Genomic DNA, 19,641 nt, shown 5'->3' with positions numbered 1-19,641 from the left:
GCTGTTATTTGTTGCGGGATGATCATCCAATTATGCGAATATCATTTTTATCTTTTATTTGAATAATAGTTTTCAATGATAATAAGCATTATCCAATCAATTTTTTGAAATAAATTTCGGTCTTTTTAATTTTTTTTTACAATAAACAATGTTCATTCAGAGTGTAAAATAGAAAAGGTGAAAAGAAAATTCTTATATTTTAATATTTGTTCTCCTTTTCAACGCATAATTTTATAATGCAACTCAAACTTCATGAGAATATTATTAATTTTATTCTCTAGTATGGTTTTATTTATCTGTTAAAATCAAATACAATGTTGTGGAATAATTAAAAAAAAAAAATAAAAATAAATAAGATTATTAATCAGGAATCAAAAAGTCAATTCACTGAAAGGAATAATCTAATGAAAGTACATGAAACGCTCATTCCTCTTATTATAATAGAGAAGGAAATAATTATTATTAAAATAAATAATTTTAACTCTCAAAAATCAATTTACACAATGTGAAAATGATATAAAAATAATTTGAGAATAATTTGAGCTCACAATTCAATAAATGAAAAAAGCATAGACTTAATGTATTTCTCTAGAGAAATTGCGTTCACTTTTCAAATAACACAAAACAAAGGAAAAATACACTGTACAAGATGTTGTGTGAAAATTCTCTTCTTTAATTTAAAAACAGAACCATTTCATCTGAATCCTCAAACAACAAATTTGCGATAAAAACAGCTTCAAAAGTCTTTGATCTGTCATTTTTTTTGAAATAAAATAAGCTCCAATCAATAGAACACCAACAGAAACAACTACTCCACTTTATCCGATGCATTCATTGCCCGTGCATCGTCTGGCTGCTGCATGTAGCCCTGTTGCTGTGGAGGCATCTGGTTATAGCCTGCTGGTGCACCATACGGCATCTGCTGATACGTCGAGCCTGCAGAATAGTGCATCGAATCCTGCGACGGCATGCCAATGGCAGGGGCAGTGCTGTAACCCATTCCTTGCCCTTGTTGCACATAGGGCTGCTGCTCGTAGCTCTGGGTGGTAGCATAGCCTTGCTGGCTGTATGCATTCGCCCCGGCCGGGACATACTGTGTCTGCTGCTGGGGAAGCTGCTGCGGCATCTGGGGTTGGGAGAATGCAACGTTCTGAGAGTTTGATAGGCTCCCGTTGGAGGAGACAAGAGGATCAGCCTGGTATCCCTGCATTGGCTGCTGGTATCCTGGCCCTTGTGGTGTGTAGCTTTTGTTCATCTGCATGTTGGGAGGAGGAGGTTGTTGTTGGGTGCCGTATCCTTGCACCACAACTACAGACGACTGGGGCGTTGCAACTGGCATGTAAGATGATGTGCCTGCAGTGGAGGAACGACGCGTAGCGCATATGCAGCCGCAGCAGCAGAGAATCACGAATATTAAGGGGATTGCAATGACAGATATGATTGAGATGACAATCACAGCAATTACCCATCCAGGAAGTGTTGCAGCGACATCTGAATTGGTTGAAGTGTAAGTTATGTAACTGTCGCAGTTGCCTGACTTCTCGCTGTACACGCGATATGCAGATGATTTCGAGGTGGTGCTGAAAAATGAGCTGTAGGTAATGATGCTGTAGTAATCATCGTTGAAATATACATCATTTCCTTGATTTCCACTTATCAGTGTGTTGTACGAGAATTCCACTGAAGAAAAGTATACGTGTTCGTACACTGAAAACATAGATGCATCACCATAAAAGTATAACGCACCGCCATGTTGATAAGCCGAGTTGTGTGCGAAGGTACAACTGGTTATATTCACTCCGCTTGACAAGTGTCCGAAATAAACTGCTCCTCCATTAGAAAAACTCAATGCATCGTTGTTTTCAAACTTTACATCGTACACCTCCGAGAAAGATGTGACATTTGGCATTGCCAACGCACCTCCATTGCCGCCACCACACGAACAATTGTTGAAATGGCTGTATTTCAAGCTCAGCTTTCCGCACACATAAACTCCTCCTCCTGAGAATTCGCTACGCCCAAGTGAAATGTTTGAATAATCAATCCTCAATACGTTCTTCCCGGTTTGAGTTGCAATTGTGCCTCCTGGGTTATTGATTCCAGTGTTGCTGCAGTTTTGAAATGTGCAATTGCTAATATTCAATTGACCTTCACCCATTAAATAAATAGCACCTCCACTAACTCGTTCTCCAACGCAATCCATAAAGTCTGAAAATGAAAAAGAATAGTCTGGTTTAACAACAATACGTTGTTTATTTGTGTTTTTTGTTCTCAGTCCATTAGTTATGGAGCAATTAAATATTATCAATGACTTGGCCATTGTTCCATCTACAAAAGCTCCCTCGTAAAAGTTTTGCGAATTTCGCATTTGTGAATTCTCAATGTTAACACAGAATGGTTGTGCGGCAATTGTTTCTAAAGCAAAGTTCGAAGATTGAGTAACATTCAAAAAGTTGCATTTTTCAATTACAACATTTTCAATGTTTCGGTTACATAGAATGCTGCCAATTCCATTTGCCACACAATTAATAATATTGCTTTGCTCAAGAAGCAATTCTCCACCCTTTAAAATCCCATCTGTGACATGATTCAAGTTTGTAGCTCCCGAAAAAGATATCGAAATATTGCTCAAATGAAGTTTCCCTTTTTTCATTTTGAATGATGAATGCATTGTAGAAAATGCGGCTATGCAACATCTTTCAATATGGACGCTTGAAGATTCATCAATTAGAATCATCTCTTGAAGCCTGCTTGGCAAAAGTGTTGAATCCATTAATAAGAGAGATGAATTGTGCACAGAAAATAAAGGTTTATCATTCTCCAATGAGTATCTATCAAGAATCGTATTTTTACGTTCGTTCAAATTTGCAAATTCATTGTTTGCCTTTTGTTGCCTGAGAGCACGCAAACTTTGTTGAAGCAAAAGTCGATAATTTAATTCATCGTTATCTTGCAGGATGATTGGTTCAGATAAATGTTTGAAAGAGTCCTCACAAATAATTAATGAACTTAAAAACAAAACGCATAAAGCAGTCATCGCAAACAATAAACAATAAAAAGATCAGAATAGATATAATAAATATAATTCGACATTATTTATGAATGGATGATATTCAAATTCAAAATTCCACATTACACATATAGAATTTTTTCAATATTAATTATCATTTCAGACGAGATATAATGTTGATATATGAATGTTTTTTAAGCTGTTATTCATTGATATTTGAATAAAAAACTAAATATGTGAAACAAAAAGAAATTTCAACGCAATTTAGAAAATGAATTGGAAATAAAAATAGTAATAATAAGACGGAAGAAACGGAGACAAATAAAACGAATCAATATTACTTTTGCACTGATCAAAGCTGCTTAAAATTGCGATTTGCAAAACATAATACTCACACATGAATATGTTGAATGAAAGTTTTTCCTTTTCACAAATAAATTCTTGTGAACAGAAGTTGAGCTGAAATATGTTTAAAGTTCAAGCAAAGCATCCATTTCTATCATCAGAATCTTTTCATGAAGGAATTTTATATAAAGAAAATTTCTTCAACAATTGATAACAAGATTTGCTCAACTTTTTGGATTCATTGAAAAAACTCCTTTGATAATATTCTCTTCTGTGTATTCTTTCTTTCTTTCTTTCTCTTCTTCTTTTTCGTTTTTTTCGTTCTCTTTTTCCTTTTCTTCTTTACAGAAATGTTTTTTTTCCTATTTTTCTTTCTTTTCTTCTTTTTCCTCTTTCTTTTCTTCTTCTTCTTCCTCATCTTCCTCTTCCTCTTCCTCTTCCTCTTCTTCCTCTTCATCTTGCAACTCTCTCTTAACAATCAGTGCTTCTCTTCGCGAATCAAACCCGAAATCGCACAAACGTTGATTAACTTTGTACTTCTGAAACAGAACTTTCATCATTTTCTCATCATCATCATCATCATCATCATCTTTTCCTTTTATTTTTCCTTCCTCCTTCATTCTCCTTCCACTTTCTCCTTCTCTTTCTTCTTCCTCTCCCTCTTCTTCTTCTCCCTCCTCTTCTTCTTCCAAAGGCGAAAACAACACCCTGCTTGGATACAGCTGCGAAAGAGAGTGTGATTGGATGAGGAAGCCAAGCGACTGAATGAAGTGGAGAAGAGACAGAAGTGTGTCTGTGTTCTTGTTGAATGTGCGGACAACCCGGTTTGCCGGCGGGGGAGAGGGGAGGGCTGAGGGAATTTGGGAGAAATAATAATAATAATAATAATAAATTGTTAATAATGAATTTTTAAATAATTAAATTAAATTTTATAAAATCATTAACAAGTCAAAGAATAAATTGAAAGCTATTAATCTTCACTGCAAATGCAAAACACAAAAATATGAAAAAAAAAAATACATTCAACGAAAATATTTCACTTCAAAAAATGCAAATGATCAATTGGTTAACATTTATTGACAAACATTCTGATGAAAATGGACTGCTTGTAAAGGCAAAGGAGATTGTTATTGTGTCAGGTGAATCAGACGAAGGTGCTTCTGGAAGAAGCGCTTTGCTTTCTTTAATTGCTTTTATTATTTTCTGATGTTTCAATAAATTAGAAGTTAACAAATAAATAAGGAAAAGCAATTCAATTAGCATCATCTCATTATAAACAAAGTGAAGCTGACCTCTCTTCTCTCCATTCTTCTGCGCAAGCGTTCTTCTTTCTTTCGCCTTTTTCTTTCTTTTTCAATTAAAATCATTCTTTCTTTCTCTTGTTCCTCTTTTTCTTTTAATTCTCTTTCCTTCTCTCTCATTTCATCCATTGCTCTTGTTCTTTCGTATTCTTCATCCTGCTCCATGCGCAAGCGTACTGATTCATTCGCTGTATTCCTGAAAGTATTGTACAGGAAATAAGAATTGATTCATTCAACAAATGAGCAAGAAATATTGTGAAAATTTGTTTTTTCAATACTCGAAATAAATTGAAAACAGCAAACATTTCTTGAAATTGATTAAGTTTAATATTAACGTAAGCTTCAATTGAGTGTTTTATTCGTTCAATCAAGTATTCAGGTTCATAATAGCCAAAAAATGATTCGAGAAAGATCAGTTTTCTGTCATCTGGAACAGCAACAATTAAAGCTGGATATCCTCGAACATATAAACTTTGCACAAAAGGAAGATCATCAGATTTCACAACTCTCGTTTTTTTAGGAAAGAAAGAAAATATGGAATTTGAAGCTGCTTTGACGCGAAGACTTGGAGAAGAGCTCACTCCAACCATCACGCATTCTCTGTCCACAAATTCTACAAAAGACTTGTCGCAAAGAGTATTTCTTAACATGAAAATATTTTTTGCATAATTATTTCAATAAAAGTGCAATCAATTTTCGAGAAAAAAAAAAACAAAAACACACAAGCAAAAATTGTCTGTATGAATATGATCATCGCAATGAAAATAAATCAATATGGCGCATCTTTCTTTTTTTGCTCGAAGAAATGCTTCCATAAATGAATCTTCCATTTTCGGAGTTTGTTTTGGAGCGCAAAATGTCTTGAAAAATTCATTAAATGTTATTTTTGTTGTTGCAGTTCTTTTATCATTGTTTATATTTCTCATAACCACTTTTGCAAAAATTATATCCTTTTAAATTCAGTACAACAACAATATATGAGATAATGGAAATATAATTATGGGTGATTCAGAATAAAGGAAAATTTTCGAAAAGGGTTAACTTGATACAAGTCCATAGCTTTGAATTTCTCATTTTGACTATTTTTTTGGTGTAATGATAAGAAAAGAAGCAAAGAAAAGAGATAGCGGGAATCTTAACTCTCGTGTTAATACGTCAAATCCAAATAAAGGATCAAAGACATAACAACAAAGTACATAAAAATCTATTTATGAAAAAATTATAAATTTTTAAAACAATCATTTTGAACGCGATAGCCGTGAAGTGCCCTTTATATTTATTTGAAGCTTTCACCTTTGTAATTCTTTTCTTTCAGAACCTTTCTTCCTTCAAATAACTCAACCTCCTTCACATCCTCATATAAATTCTCTCTCCCTCTCCTCCTCCCTCTACTTCTTCTTCATATTCGCCATCTGCTTCATCATGTTCATCATCCCAGACATTCCGCCCATCTGCCGCATCGCATCGACTGGAATCATCGACTGCAGCGCCTTCATCTGCTGCTGTGTCATATGCTTCCCATCTTCCATCGGGTTATAATCAGCAAACTCCTTCATTGACATTCCCTTTGGCATCAGCTTCTTCATCGCCTGGCCCATCCGGCTGAACATCTTGAAGTTCAGCATCAAGTGTTGCACAACCTGGATGAGATAGAGAAAGAAAGAAAGAAATTGAAAAATATGCAAAATGAAATAAATGGAAGACAGAATTAAATGATTAGCGAATAATTGTGATAATAATGAAATAATTAATATAAAAATAACTCTCAATTATTCACTTAACCTCTCAACAAAATACAATAATAAATTCATATTATTTCATATTACTCCTTTTCCATTTCCTCTCTCTTCTCTTCTCTCTCTTTCTCTCTCTCTCCTTAATCCATCATTCATTCTCTCCACCACACACCACCAGTGGCTGTCCCGATCCTCTTGCTATTCTTCTCACTCTCTCTGTCGACAGCGCCTTCGTCGAGGTCAGCTCGTCCTTCGACATCGAGTCCAAAATGGTTATGAAGTTCCTCATTCTGCTCTGTGCGTCTCTGTCACTGCCTCCCCCTGTCTTCTCCTTCATCTCCTCAAACATCCGCCCCATCTGCCCTGGGAACATCTCCATCATCTGGCTCAGCGGCCCTGCCTGGATGAACATCTCAAAGAGCTCCCTCAGATCAGCCATGCAGAATTCTCCACCCACCAAATTGCCGATCAGCTCGGGTGACTTGTTGATTAAGTTCATTGACTCTATCTTCTCCACCATCCCTTGTATATCTCCACTGCCCACCAGGCGAGACACAAAGGAGACCGGGTTGAATGTCTGGAAGGAGTCGAAGTCTTCTCCTGTACCGAGGAACGTGATGGGAGAGCCGGTGGCTGCTACTGCAGCAAGCGCCCCACCTGAATAGAGATTAATAAATAAATAAATAAATAAATAAATAAATAAATAAATAAGTTAGAAAAAAAAAGTTATATAATGGATTTAGGTTTGTAAAGAATAAAAACAGTAATAATAATAATTATTATTATTATTACAATAAATATTATTCAGAAAACAATTAAAATAATTGGAAATATCATAAATGAAAAATAAATACATTAATTGTATAAAAAAATCGTCAGATATAATCATTACACAATGAAATATTGTTACATCACATAAATCACACCTCCTTTTGCGTGTCCGTCTAATTTTGTGATGATGACACTTCCAATTGACACAGCAGCTTTGAATCCACTGGCTTGATCATAGGCAGATTGACCTTTAATTGTAAAAAAATTTTTTTTAATAATTATTTGACAATGCAATCAGAGATTTTATAAAAGTCAGTTAGATAATGAATTACAAATCAAAAGATAATAAATGCTCATCAACACACCGATTGTCGAGTCCATCACCAATATGATTTCCTGTGGCTTAATTCTCTCTGCAACTTTCTCCATTTCAGCAAGCAAATCAGCACTTTGTTTGTGACGACCACTTGTATCAACGACAATCAAGTCAAACTTGTCTTTCTTCAGTTGATTCACACCACGTTCTGCAATTGCAAGTGGATCTTTTTCGTCTGGATCACCAAAGAATGGAACACCAACTTTGGCTGCATTCTGCCTCAATTGATCAAATGCACCAGCTCTAAATGTATCTGCGCATACAACTGCTGGTTTAAATCCCCTTTTCTTGTAGTAACGTGCAAATTTTGCAACTGTAGTTGTTTTTCCACTTCCCTGTAACCCAACAAACATAATTATGTTTGTATGACCTTTTTTTGGTTGATATGGCGCTTTCCCTGGATCGACAAGTTTGATAAGTGATTGTATAACAACGTTACGAACAAGATCCCTTTTATTAGCACCATCTGCAACTTTTTGGGGATCAAGAGCTTCTTTTATTTCTTTTTTAAGATTTTGAACATACACAGCATTTACATCAGCTTGAAGCAATGCCATTGTAACTTCACGAATGACAGCATCAATGTCCTCATCGCTAACAATAAAACTATCATTCAGTTTATTGAAGGCCCCCATGAGCTTTTTTCCAAGTTCAAGAAGCTGTTTCATAAAAAATTTCACCGAATGGACAATAACAATTCGTTTAGCAAATTGCGCAATATAACAATTTTGAATTGCAGAAATAAATATATTCAAACCATGTTTTATGAAATTGACTTCCAAAGACAGCAAAAAATTATAAGATGATGTGAAAAAATATCAATAATGGTAAGATTTTCATGTTTTCAAAATATAGAAATTTAAATTTATAAAAAATATAATAAAATAAACGACGTTTTATTTTTTTATTAATATCATATGTCAAAAATTACAAAGATGTGTATGAAAGAATAAATACAAAATTTATTTAGTTAAAATTTCCGTTTGGTTTAAAATTTCATATTTTTTTAATTACGATAAGGTGCAAACACACTTAACTGCGATCAACAATTTTTAATCAATTTTTTATCATTTTTTATTGATTTGAATATGTTTATCTTTCACAGCAAGATTTTTTGATGCTATGATGGGTAGTGATCTTTGTATTTCGCTTATAAGACTACAGAGAACAGGATTACAACAAAACAAAATGCCACAAATGAGAGGACTTATATTGTGCTACCATATGTACGAGTTGCTGAAAGTTTAATAATCTGAATGATTTATTGAAATGATTATCAATTGTTTTGGATGTCAGTCATTTTTGGAAATAAGATTTGAGCAGTCTATGCACCATATGCATCTATTCTGCATATTCTATCAGGAGGATGAAGGAAACAACATTTAAACTCTTTACGGTTTGGTAATCTGAAGCAAGACTTTTTCAATAATCTTGCGATTTCTCGGATTCAAGTAACCTTCAGCAACCGAAATGGTATGGAACCTTCATAAGTTTGCATTTTCTCAAAATAATATTTCCTTCTGTTTTTTTGATGGGCATAGTGATGGACAGTTACGAATGAATCATTTGTGAATTTATGACCAAGTGCAACAAAATATGAAGTTGGAAAGGATATTTGGCTTGATAGAGAACATATCCATTGGAGCATGGACTTTGGAGGAATTAAATAAGAAAACAAGAATTGGAAGTGTTTGTTAGAAGAAGATTTCTTTTGAATGGAAAACAACTAAACTCATCATGTTTTTGAAAGAAAGAAGAAAATTTCGCAGTTGAGGTGAAATTATTGATATTCTTTGGAAATGATAATATTTCTTCAAAAATGACAAAATTTAATCCGAAATGTTTGAAATAATATTTTGTATATTTTTTTTTGAATTTTTGGGTAAAAAATTATATTTGAAATGATTAATGATTATTTTGTTGAACATAGGATTATTTGCGATTATTTAAGAAACGAAGCCAAAATTTTATTTTTGATGAAGAAATGCAGAGGAATATGGGCTAAATTGATCATTTGAGTTTTTCATTTGCGTTTTTGTTCGATGAAGAGCGAGTTGCACAGCAGAAGAGTTATAAATCTTGCGCTTATTATTTTTTCATGTATCAGTGCTATTTGCGAGGCAGAAGAAGCATCAAGAAACGAATTAAGTGGATTGGATGCAAATGTTGTGTTCTGGCTGTCAGAGAGCAGGAATGATTTTTGTGTACCAGAAAATAATCAGAATAGCACAATTCTATCGACATTTGTTGCTGCGAACTGCTCAGTGAGCACAGCGAGTGTGTTGCATATTCAACAGGAAGGAAAAACTTGTTTTTTGGTCTGTGAGGGGTCAAGGCTTGATGTTGCAGGATGCATGATTTTGATTTCATTAAAGATGAGCCCATTTGTGGTGGATGGAGGAAGCATCCATTCGGTGAATCTGACGATTGGAACTTTGAAGCCATTTGCACCAATTCCGCGACTTTTTTGCTCGTCTTTCAAAAATTCTGAGAGAGATGGAACAGACTCGATAACTCTTCGAGACTCTTCATTTTCATCATTTGAACTGATATCAATACCATTTTTAGCACCGAATGTTTGTTGCGATGTGAAAGCATCTCGTCTGTTGATGGCGAACATTTCTGTTGCTTCCGATGCACAAAGAGAAATGGATTTGAGAGCGAGAACAGAAACAACAATTGAAGGCTGCTCGTTTTTCAGTGTTTGGGATGTTATTTATGGAGGCATTTTTAGGTCGGTGAACAGCCCATGTGCCTCGCTGAGAGCGAAAAACACCTCATTTGAGTGCTGCTTTCGAACGACGAATGTTAATGAATCAGGTGGACGCAATATGCAAAGGTGGGACCTGGGAGCAAATGAAACGCATGTATTTGTAGATTGTGAATGGTGCAGCACAGGCAACGTTGGTGTTGGAAGCGCAATATACTTGAAAGGAAATTCCACTCTTGAATGTGAAGTTTGCTCTTTCAAGAATTTGAGTCATCATCACGATGGAGCTGTTGATGTTCAATCAGCAGCAGGTGTGATAATGTCTGGCTGCAATTTTACAAATTGCATTGCAGAGGATAACACAGGTGGGATGATCATTTATCAATTAAATGGCGATTATTATTTTTCTGAGTGCATCTTTTGCGATTGCAAAGCAATTGCTCATTATGCAGGAGGATTACGAATTCAACAGTTTTCTGGAAATGGAAATGAGACTATAAAGAAATGCAAATTTATTCGAAATGAAGCCGGATCGTATGGTGGAGGTTTTTATCTTCAGGCCCAGATGAACATGCTTAACATTTTAGAGTGTGAATTTAAAGGAAACCAGGCTAATGGAACAGGAATACAGGATTTAGAAGGGGGAGGCGGGGGCATTTTCATGAGAACATCAAGTTGGATGGATACAGTAACATCACCAATTATAATGTCACATTGCTTTTTTAGTTGCAATACGGCAGAAAATGAAGAAGGCCATGATGTTAAAGTTTATAATGAATTTTTTAAAGGTTCACCATTTGAATCATCGTTTTCAACAACATCAGCAAAAAGAGTGTTTTACAACGGAAGCCAAACAGATTACGATGCATGGCTTCCAACAATCCAAACAACATATGCCAGAGCAGATGGGACTGAAGGTCCTATCTGTGGAACAACACAGACTAGCCCGTGCAACACGATTAAGCAGGCATACAACATGATTGAGAAAGGAGTAAAGGGAACTGTGAATATTCTCAGATCGAACTATTCTTCTATGTCCCTGTTCATTGGAGGGGGAGATATTTCGTTCAAGGGGAAAAGCGAGAGCGAGTGTGTCATCAGCACAGAATTGTTGAATTCGAATGAGTGTTTGTTCACATTGGATTCGGGGTCGATGGAATTGTCTTTAGTGACAATTCGTCACAATAGTGTAGAATCTTTATCTTCATTGTTTGTGATGCGAACAGAAGCACAGATGCTGAAACTGAAGAATGTAATTACATCAGGTGCAGAAGATGGGCAGACGCACTCATTTGATGTTTCACCATTCAAAATGATATTTGAGAAATTGATGATGGAAAACTGTTTGATTGAGGATATTGGTCTTGAAGATTGTTCGTTGTTTGAGGAAGAGGAGCAAAGTGAAGTTGGGAGAGGGATGCTGGGAAATGTTACGATCCAAAGGATTTGTCGGATGAGAGGAGATGGAGCAATATTCAGTTCTGAAAGTGAGAGAAGCGATTTATGGGAGCAGGAGAGCACCACATTCAGAAACTGTGTGTGTAAGGAAGGGAATGGAGGGGATGTTGCATGGAGAGTCGATGAAAGTGAAACATTCAAAATTGGTAGAGGAGAAGTGACAACAGTGATTGAAGATTGTGGGGCAGAGAATGGAAGTGGAGATGAGAAGGGAAGAGGAGGAGGGATATATTTGGAGTTGTCATCTCCATCAATAGAGTTTGAGATTGTAAATGTGAGATTTGAAAATAATCATGCAGAACATGGAGTGAATGTGTTTATTTCTTCGAATCAGCTGGAATTGGTTCCGAAAGGGAGATATGGATTTGTTTCGCTTTTGAGTGAAAAAGCACATGAAGTGGAGGGAGTGGGAGACACGAACAATGCAACACTGGCGATTCCGATTGTGTGCTATCTTATGGATGTTCCGAGGAGTGAGATCTATGTTTCAGCTTCAGGGGCAGATCATCCTCGGTGTGGACACACATTTTTCGAGTGCCGAACATTGAACTGTCCGATTGAGAGGGAAGAGAACACACAAGCAGATGGAACAACAACAGCGACAATCAAAGTTGGAAATGGAGTTGAGGTTGGCTCGACAGTGGTCTTTTCGAAAATGGCAAGGATGATAGAAGGGGCAGATGTTGATGGATCGCTTGTTATTGGAGGCGAGGCAGCGTGCAAAGGTGAAAAGGAAGGATGCGTTGGAGTGTTTGTGGTGCTGAAGGAAACGATAATGAGGAACATTGGATTTGCGATGCCATCTGCTCTTGAACATCATGAAGCGATATTCCATCTGAAAGGAGAAACACTGAACTTGAGTGAATGTGTTATCACATTTGGAGAAGAAGTGAATTTTGTAGAATACAGCTTGATCATTGTGGAATGTGGAGAGGCAAATGTGACATCACTGAGGTTGGATTCTGTGAGGTTTGGGAAGCCTGGGATAAGAGCGAATGGGGGGTTGTCATCTGTCTCGTTGAAGAATGTGGAGCTGAATGATATGACCTTTGAAGGAGAAACAGGATTTGTTGTTTGTGAGGGAGGAAGCACACTCACAGCAGAAAGTGTGATTGCCAGTGGGTGCGAAATGGGAGGAAGCAACTTGATTTTGGCAGGGAGCAATTGTATTGCGAGGATGAGGGAGTGTTCGTGGAGTTCATGTAATTTTGTTGATTCAGGGATAATAAAAGGAGTTGAGGCAAAGGAGATATCTATCTGGGGATGCAATGGGAGCAATATCAGAGTGAGGGAGGGAAATGGAGGGATGGTGAATGGAGTGGTTGGAGAAGGTGGCATGATGGATTTGTGGAACACGAGTATTGAAGGATGTGTGGCAGAGAAAGGGAATGGAGGAGGGATGAAAGTGGAATTGAAAGGGGATGCACAACTGAAGATCAGGAGCGAAACAGAAGTGACACTGATAAAGAAATGTGGAGCAGGAATAGAAGGGACAATGAATGGAGGAGGGTGTGGAGGAGGAATGTGGGCTGGGATTGAAGGAGAGAGATATGGATTTGATCTGAGAGGAGTGAGATTTGAAGAGAACAGAGCAAGGAGTGGGAAGGATGTGTTTGTTGTGTGTGATGATTTGAGGAGGGTTGTGAATGGAAGCAGTTTCTCGTTCAGTGAAGGGATAAGTGAGAGAGAGAATTCGCTGATAGGGAAGGATGGGCAGAAGTTTTCGTGTGAGGTTGATCTGTTCATATTCATTGATGGATACAGCTCGTCGGTTATTAATGTGGAGAGTGAGAATGGAGACAATGGAATGTGGTGTGGGATGGAGAACTGTCCCTGCAGGAGTGTGGATTATGGGGTTGGGAGGCTTGGTGGAGAGGGAGAAAAGAAAATAGTGATAAGTGGGAGCACGAGTATTGAGAAGGTGGGAGATGTGAGCGGAGTTCGGATTGAAGGGAAAGACAACAAGAGAATGAAGGTGGTTGTGGAGAAAGGAATTGAAGGAGAAGGGGAAAGTGTTCTTGATTCGAATGGAGTAAGTGTGTTTGTGAATGTGGGGTTTGAATTGCCTGATCGTTTCGAACAGAAGAGAGAAGCAGTGATAAGCTCATCAACAGGAAATGGTGTTTTGGAGATGGAATTGTGTTCGTTTGGAATGCAGGAAGGGGAAGAAGAGGCGATAGAATATCGAATCATCAGAAGCAGTGGACAAACTGTGAGGATGAAGTGGATATCAATAAATAATATTAGGACAAGAAAGTGCCTGATGGATCTTGCTCTTCTTGGGATGGAACAGAATATAGAAGAGAGTGATTCTGTGAGCATCAGCAACTGCTCCTTTGGGAGCCTGTCTGTTGTTGGTGCAGACGAGTCAGCTGTGATATGTGCCGATGTGAGGAAAGTGATGAAGATAGAAGTGAGCAACATGAGTGACATCACAGGAGGAGAGAGTATGAATGGAGGGACAGTGAGGGTGACTATCCATGATTCAGGAATGATTCATGTGAAAGAGGGGACGATAGAGAGATGTGCAGCAGAGAAGGTGAGAGGCGGGAAAGGAGGATGGCTGCATGTGAATTGCAGCGAAAGGAGGGGAGGGATGCCATTCAAGTTTGAGGGAGTGAAGTTTGCTGGGAATGAGGCATTTGTTGGGAAGAATATGTTCATTCTGGATTCAGATCTGAATGTGACAGCGAGGAGTGAGACATTTGTGATTGATATTGAAGGGATGGAAGATGATCCGAATCTGTTTGTTGGAAGTGATGAAAAGCGGATAAACACAGATCTGTTGCGATTTGTGATTGAATACAAAAGCGAGAGGATTGTGGTGTGGGAAAAGGGAGATGATGTTGTTCGATGTGGGAGCGAAGAGGATCCGTGTGAGACATTGGAGATGGGATTGAAGCACATTGAGAGAGGAGGAGAGAGAAAAGTGGTGAGAGTGAAGGAAAAGATAAGAGTGGAAGGGGAATATGATTTGAGTGGGTTTGAAGTGGAATCAGTGGGAGCAGGATGTGATGAGATGGAATATGGAACAGTTGTGATGGGGAGTGAAGGAGAAAGTGGAGCAAAAGTGTGTCTTCGCAACAGTGGAGCAGTCACTCTGAAAGCACTGGAGATGTGTGTGATGAATGTTTTGGGAAGTGGAGAATCAGGGATGATTATGAGTGAGGGAGGGAAAGTTGAATGGGAAGACTGTTCGATCTCATGGAAGGGAAAGAAAGAAGGGATGGGAAACGTTGCATTTTGTGTTGTGAAGAAAGGGGAGCTGAAGATGAAGAGGTTCAAAGTGCTTTCGTATTTTGGGAAGGGATATGTGTTTGTGGTGAGTGGAGAAGTGGCGAGTGTGATTGATGAATTAACAGTGATTGAAACCACATTGGAGAGTGGGAGTTTGTTTGAAATTGAAGGAGAGGGAGCAAATGGAGGAGGTGAGATGAGGATGAAGAATTGCAGTATTGGATCAGTTGAAGGAGAAGGAGCTGATCCAAGTGTTGTTTCGAGCAAGAGTGGGAGTGGAAGTGGAGTGACGCTTGTTGTTGAAGATTCGCTGATTGAAGGGTGCAGTTGTGGGAGAAGCACAAAGGGAGGAGCGATGCTGTTTGAATTGAATGAAGGAGGATTGTTCCATGTTGTGAATACAAGTGTGAAGCAGTGTGGATGCTCTGTGAGCGAAGGGAAAGGAGGTGGGGTGTATCTGAAGACTGAATTGAGGGGAGAGCTGGATTATGTGTTTGATAGGGTGATATTCCGAAGGAACACAGCAAGCGTTGGGAATGATGTGTTCATTGTGTGTGACTGTATTGAGAGGCAGATCAACGAAACACAGTTCAACATCGACTTCCGTGATGTTGAGTTCATCAGGCAGAATGCGATCTATGGGATGGATGCGGGAGAGCACAAGGAGGAGGCGATGGACTTGATGAGTCTGATTGTGAAATACCAATCAGACACGATTGTGGTGTCGAGCAAAGAAGGGAAAGGGGGAAGCAATGAGCAGCAGTGTGGGAAACCTTCACTTCCTTGTGCAACGATTGGGTTTGGACTGAGGCATCTGACACACGATTTCTTCAGCCAGGTGTTTGTTGATGAGAAATCGATGATAGATGAGGAAATTGAATTGGAGACACTCACGCTGAGCGGAATGCATGAAGTGCAAAGTCGAGTGGTTGTGAAAGGGAGGATGAACTGCAGCAAAGAAATGATTGTGGAGACAAATGGGCAGGTGTACATTCGATGGATTCAATTTGCATTTGAAGAAGTGGAATCAACACCAACTGCACTTCCAACAACACATTCATCATTCATGAAGATAAGTTCGGGAAAGACATCGATCAGCATGTGTTCATTTGAGGGAGTAAGCTCAGCTGGGGAGGAAATGGTGGAAGTGCCATTCATTCTGATATTTGTGGAAAGAGGGAAATGCTCAATGGGGAATGTAAGTGTTATGTGGCTTTCATTTTTGAGTGAAGCAGCCATGATTATGGAAGAGGATACTGAAGTGAGTGGATTGACGCTCAAAAATATTGAGGCAAACAAAGACTGCATGAAGATCAGTGGGGCTGAGAATTTGAGAATGGAAAAAGGATGGATGGGGAATGCGAATGGAGGCGAATCAAACAAGAGCAATAGAGAAGAAAGTGAGCTTTCGTTTTCGATATTATCTTTATCATTTGATAACATCTCATATGTGGATGAGAATGTAGGACTGGTTGATGTTGAATGGATAGAAGCAAATGTGGAGTTTTCGAACTGTTCGTTTAGTGGATGTTCATCGAGAAGAAAGAAAGGGAAGATGATGTCACTTTTGATGTGCAAAAATATTCAGATGAAGCTGTGCTTGTTTGATGGTGAAACAAATGAAAAGCAATCAAATGAGGAAGTGGATGTGTGCAAATGGAATGGATCAGTTGTTGAGGTGAAGGAGAGCTCAGGGGAGATTAATGATACGAGTTTTGTGAACTGCTCTAATGGAGGCCTTTCTATTTTGGGAGGAAGTGTGGAGATTGAGAAAGGAGAATTTATGAACAACAACCCCTTGATATCAAATTATCCATCACTAAGAAGAAATATCATCTGTTCAGACTCAGGAACATTGAATGTGATGAGTTTGAAAGGAGGAGATGGATTGAAGGATAACACATCATTGTGGATCCTGAATGAAGGATGTGAAATGGGAGGGATGATGGAGGAGAGAGCATCACCACTATTCATCCCAGTTGTGGAAGAGGCGAGGAATGAGACAGCATCTGAGGGAAGAACAATCATCACGCTAAGTGGGAGACTTCTTCTCCCCTGCAATGTTTCGTTGAAGTTGAGCTTCAGGAATGGAAGGGAAGAGGTGGTTGAGACCTATGGAATTGGTGAAAAGGAAAGTGTATCAGAGAACGATATTTATGCAGTTGTTTCATCTACTCATATGGGAGCAGCGGGAGCAGAAACGGAAGTGTCTGTGAGTCTTCTGTTTGGAAAGATTGAATTTCCTTCATCAACTGATTCTTTCATTCTGAAGAACAAAACAGAATTAAATGTCAAAGGAAATGAAAGAATTGTTGAAGGAGGAAAAGAAGGGAAATCTTACTTGTTGCTGATTGTGATCATCCTTGTTGCGGTTTTATTGGTTGTTCTGATTATTTCTGTAATATTTATTGTTCGATGGAGAAAACAAAAGAGAAGAGCAGAGGAACTTGAAGCTATTGTGGAAGACAATATCAAAAAGGATCCAAAGCTGATTGAGATGATGACGATGGAGATGACGCCAGAGGAGCAGTGGAGAAGGGACGAAAGGGAGGCTGAGAAGAAGAATGAAGAGAAGATCAAGAAGAGGGTGTATGACACAAATATGGAACATTCAGAGTCATCAGAGCATCTTCTGTCTGAGAGTGGCTCCACTGAATACATTTTGGGAAAAGACTCAGACAAGATCCCACAATGGATGCTGGAGAAAGTGGATGAGAAAGAAGAAGAAGAAGAGACAAGAAAGAGAACTCCATCACCATCCATTTCATCCACTTTAACAACAGATTCAGATTCAACATTTGTTCGATCGGAGAGTCTGTGCCCAACCACATCATCAATGTCGAATCTGGTGGATGCAATGGCCTGCTCGTCTCCTCATGAGAAGCTGATTGTGGACTTGAGGGATTCGCTGTTCATGTTACTTCACGGGAGTAATAAGACAAAGGAGATGGCGATAGGTACTCTGCAGGAGAGGGAGCAGACAGCTGCCCAAATCCTGTTCTGGGTGGCCAATCTGGCACTCCATTCATTTGACGAGATGGAAAATGGATTATCTTCTCTTTCCACTCTGAGTCCTCACATTGTTCTGTTCTCCGAGCACATGGTGATCTGCATTGTCATGCACTCTGATTTCTCGTCTGACGATGATTCAGACTCATCATCCATCTCTTCATCAACAGTTGTGAAATCTGCAAGTGATGGTGATGATGATGAAAGTGACTCTCTTCCCTCATCAGCATTCGAGGATGAGGATGATAACAGAAATGAATGTCTGCGTTGGATGGCACCAGAGTTGTTGATGAATAGGAAGATGGGGGCAACAAAGAAGTCGGTTGTGTTTTCGATTGGGATGATGCTGTGGGAGTGTCTGACACTGGAAATCCCGTTTGGGGATTATGATGCAGCGGTCGCTGGAGACAAGATTGTGAATGGGGAGAGGCCGCCTTTGGAAAAGCTGCCAATTGAGCTCCTGAGATGTGTGGAAGCATGTTGGAATTGGGAGAGGAAAAGCCGGCCAATATTAATGGAAGTGAAGCGAGCTCTATTTGAAAGATTCCCTAAGGATGGAGCAATATTCACAGTGTCTGATGCAATCACATATCTTGTTAATTCAAACAATGATAAACAGAACAGTGGGGAGAAAGACAGTTGGGAGGCTGTTGTAGAAATCAATGAAGTTCAAAACATCAGGAAAAAATGAAAAGAAACAAAAAGACATGTAGAAACAAAAACTTTAAAAGCTTTCGTTTGAAGGGTTATTCAACTTTCCTAACAAGTGGTGAAAATTGTAATTTAAGCGAAATGTTACAAATATTTCAACTTCTTAAAGAAGTATATTCATTGAAGCATTTGTGCTAAGAGTTAAATCATTGAGAGCAGATGCATAAACTTGCTTATTGTGTTTCACTTCTAACAAATTAACCGCATTCTCATTTATCCTCTTCCAAATATATTAAAGTGTTTCTTAATATTTTAACGAAATCAACTTAATGATTGGAAATGTTCCATTCGTCGGAGTTGTTGTTCAAATGACAGAATAGATTATCCTAAATATTTCTTTTTCTTTTGAAAATTTAATTGTGATTTTTATTCTTAAAAGCATTTAATGTGAATTTCGTTTGTGTTTATAACCACCAAAATTTCAAATTTAATAGAAAACTTAGACAGGGACAGTAATTAATTGGAACTCTTTTTTTTTAATTGGGTACATATATTATTTTAACGAATATTGTTACTTCCACCTTTCATGTGTTCGCTTGCATATTCGAAATAAAGGCAAACACTAAAAAGGAGATTGATTTCTTCATAACAAGAAAACTGTTTCCAATGAAAGAGAGATTGGGGATTAATCCTTTCCATCATCAAAGAAAACAGTGTCTACCTTTTTTAGGGACTTTTTCTTCAATTTGCACTTTTTTTGTTTTTGATTGCAAAATTCTGAGAAGCATGAAATGGCTCAGCATTTTGATGAACGATTTTGGCAAAGTTGATACATTTTATTACCGGTTTGTTTTTTTATTTTTGCTTATTCTTTAAAGATATAAAAGTTTTTTTTTTTTTTTTTTTTTTTTTGAATTGGCTTTTCCCACTCAACCAAACATTTCGAGAAAATGAAAAATGTTATTTTCAAAAAACATAAACATTCATCTATTTATATTTTTATTCTCTTTTTTAAGAAATAAAATTTTCATAAGATT

General features: G+C 37.9%; 4 protein-coding genes across 4 annotated transcripts; 1 reads left to right on the top strand and 3 right to left on the bottom strand.

The window, feature by feature from the left end:
- Positions 1–159: 159 nt before the first annotated feature.
- On the bottom strand, positions 160–3,067 carry MONOS_9589 (uncharacterized protein). Its single transcript, XM_067880104.1, has one exon. It carries the CDS (start codon positions 3,035–3,037, stop codon positions 809–811), a length of 2,229 nt encoding a protein of 742 aa, XP_067728680.1. The 5' UTR covers positions 3,038–3,067; the 3' UTR covers positions 160–808.
- Positions 3,068–3,193: 126 nt separating this feature from the next.
- On the bottom strand, positions 3,194–5,655 carry MONOS_9590 (putative FAS-associated factor 2). The gene is made up of 5 exons (XM_067880106.1): positions 5,380–5,655; positions 4,960–5,298; positions 4,648–4,852; positions 4,441–4,558; positions 3,194–4,205 (listed from the first exon to the last, which is right to left on the bottom strand). The coding sequence occupies exons 1-5, from the start codon at positions 5,580–5,582 to the stop codon at positions 3,718–3,720; spliced, it is 1,353 nt and encodes a 450-aa protein (XP_067728679.1). The 5' UTR covers positions 5,583–5,655; the 3' UTR covers positions 3,194–3,717.
- A 61-nt stretch (positions 5,656–5,716) lies between these two features.
- Positions 5,717–8,365, bottom strand: MONOS_9591 (putative Signal recognition particle 54 kDa protein). The gene is made up of 5 exons (XM_067880107.1): positions 8,297–8,365; positions 7,529–8,198; positions 7,319–7,411; positions 6,565–7,049; positions 5,717–6,296 (listed from the first exon to the last, which is right to left on the bottom strand). The coding sequence occupies exons 1-5, from the start codon at positions 8,297–8,299 to the stop codon at positions 6,045–6,047; spliced, it is 1,503 nt and encodes a 500-aa protein (XP_067728678.1). The 5' UTR covers positions 8,300–8,365; the 3' UTR covers positions 5,717–6,044.
- A 1,216-nt stretch (positions 8,366–9,581) lies between these two features.
- Positions 9,582–18,644, top strand: MONOS_9592 (putative Protein tyrosine and serine/threonine kinase; the record flags this gene model as incomplete). The annotated part of the gene is made up of 1 exon (XM_067880108.1): positions 9,582–18,644. The coding sequence occupies one exon, from the start codon at positions 9,582–9,584 to the stop codon at positions 18,642–18,644; it is 9,063 nt and encodes a 3,020-aa protein (XP_067728677.1).
- Positions 18,645–19,641: the final 997 nt, after the last annotated feature.

Source organism: Monocercomonoides exilis (genome assembly GCF_001643675.1).
Source record: "Monocercomonoides exilis strain PA203 chromosome Unknown scaffold18-1597598, whole genome shotgun sequence".
Classification (NCBI taxonomy): Eukaryota; Preaxostyla; order Oxymonadida; family Polymastigidae; genus Monocercomonoides; species Monocercomonoides exilis.
Note: the sequence above shows the minus strand (reverse complement) of the source record. Positions and strands in the feature narration are given on the sequence as shown.

Coding starts and splice junctions, on each gene's coding strand:
- MONOS_9589 (XM_067880104.1), bottom strand. CDS start 3,037: ATGACTGCTTTATGCGTTTTGTTTTTAAGTTCATTAATTATTTGTGAG.
- MONOS_9590 (XM_067880106.1), bottom strand. CDS start 5,582: ATGAGAAATATAAACAATGATAAAAGAACTGCAACAACAAAAATAACA. Junction 5,299..5,379: donor CATACAGACAATTTTTGCTT/GTGTGTTTTTGT, acceptor TTTCATGTTAAG/AAATACTCTTTGCGACAAGT. Junction 4,206..4,440: donor CAGTCCATTTTCATCAGAAT/GTTTGTCAATAA, acceptor AAATTCCCTCAG/CCCTCCCCTCTCCCCCGCCG.
- MONOS_9591 (XM_067880107.1), bottom strand. Junction 7,412..7,528: donor GGTGATGGACTCGACAATCG/GTGTGTTGATGA, acceptor TTACAATTAAAG/GTCAATCTGCCTATGATCAA. Junction 6,297..6,564: donor GATCGGGACAGCCACTGGTG/GTGTGTGGTGGA, acceptor TATCTCATCCAG/GTTGTGCAACACTTGATGCT.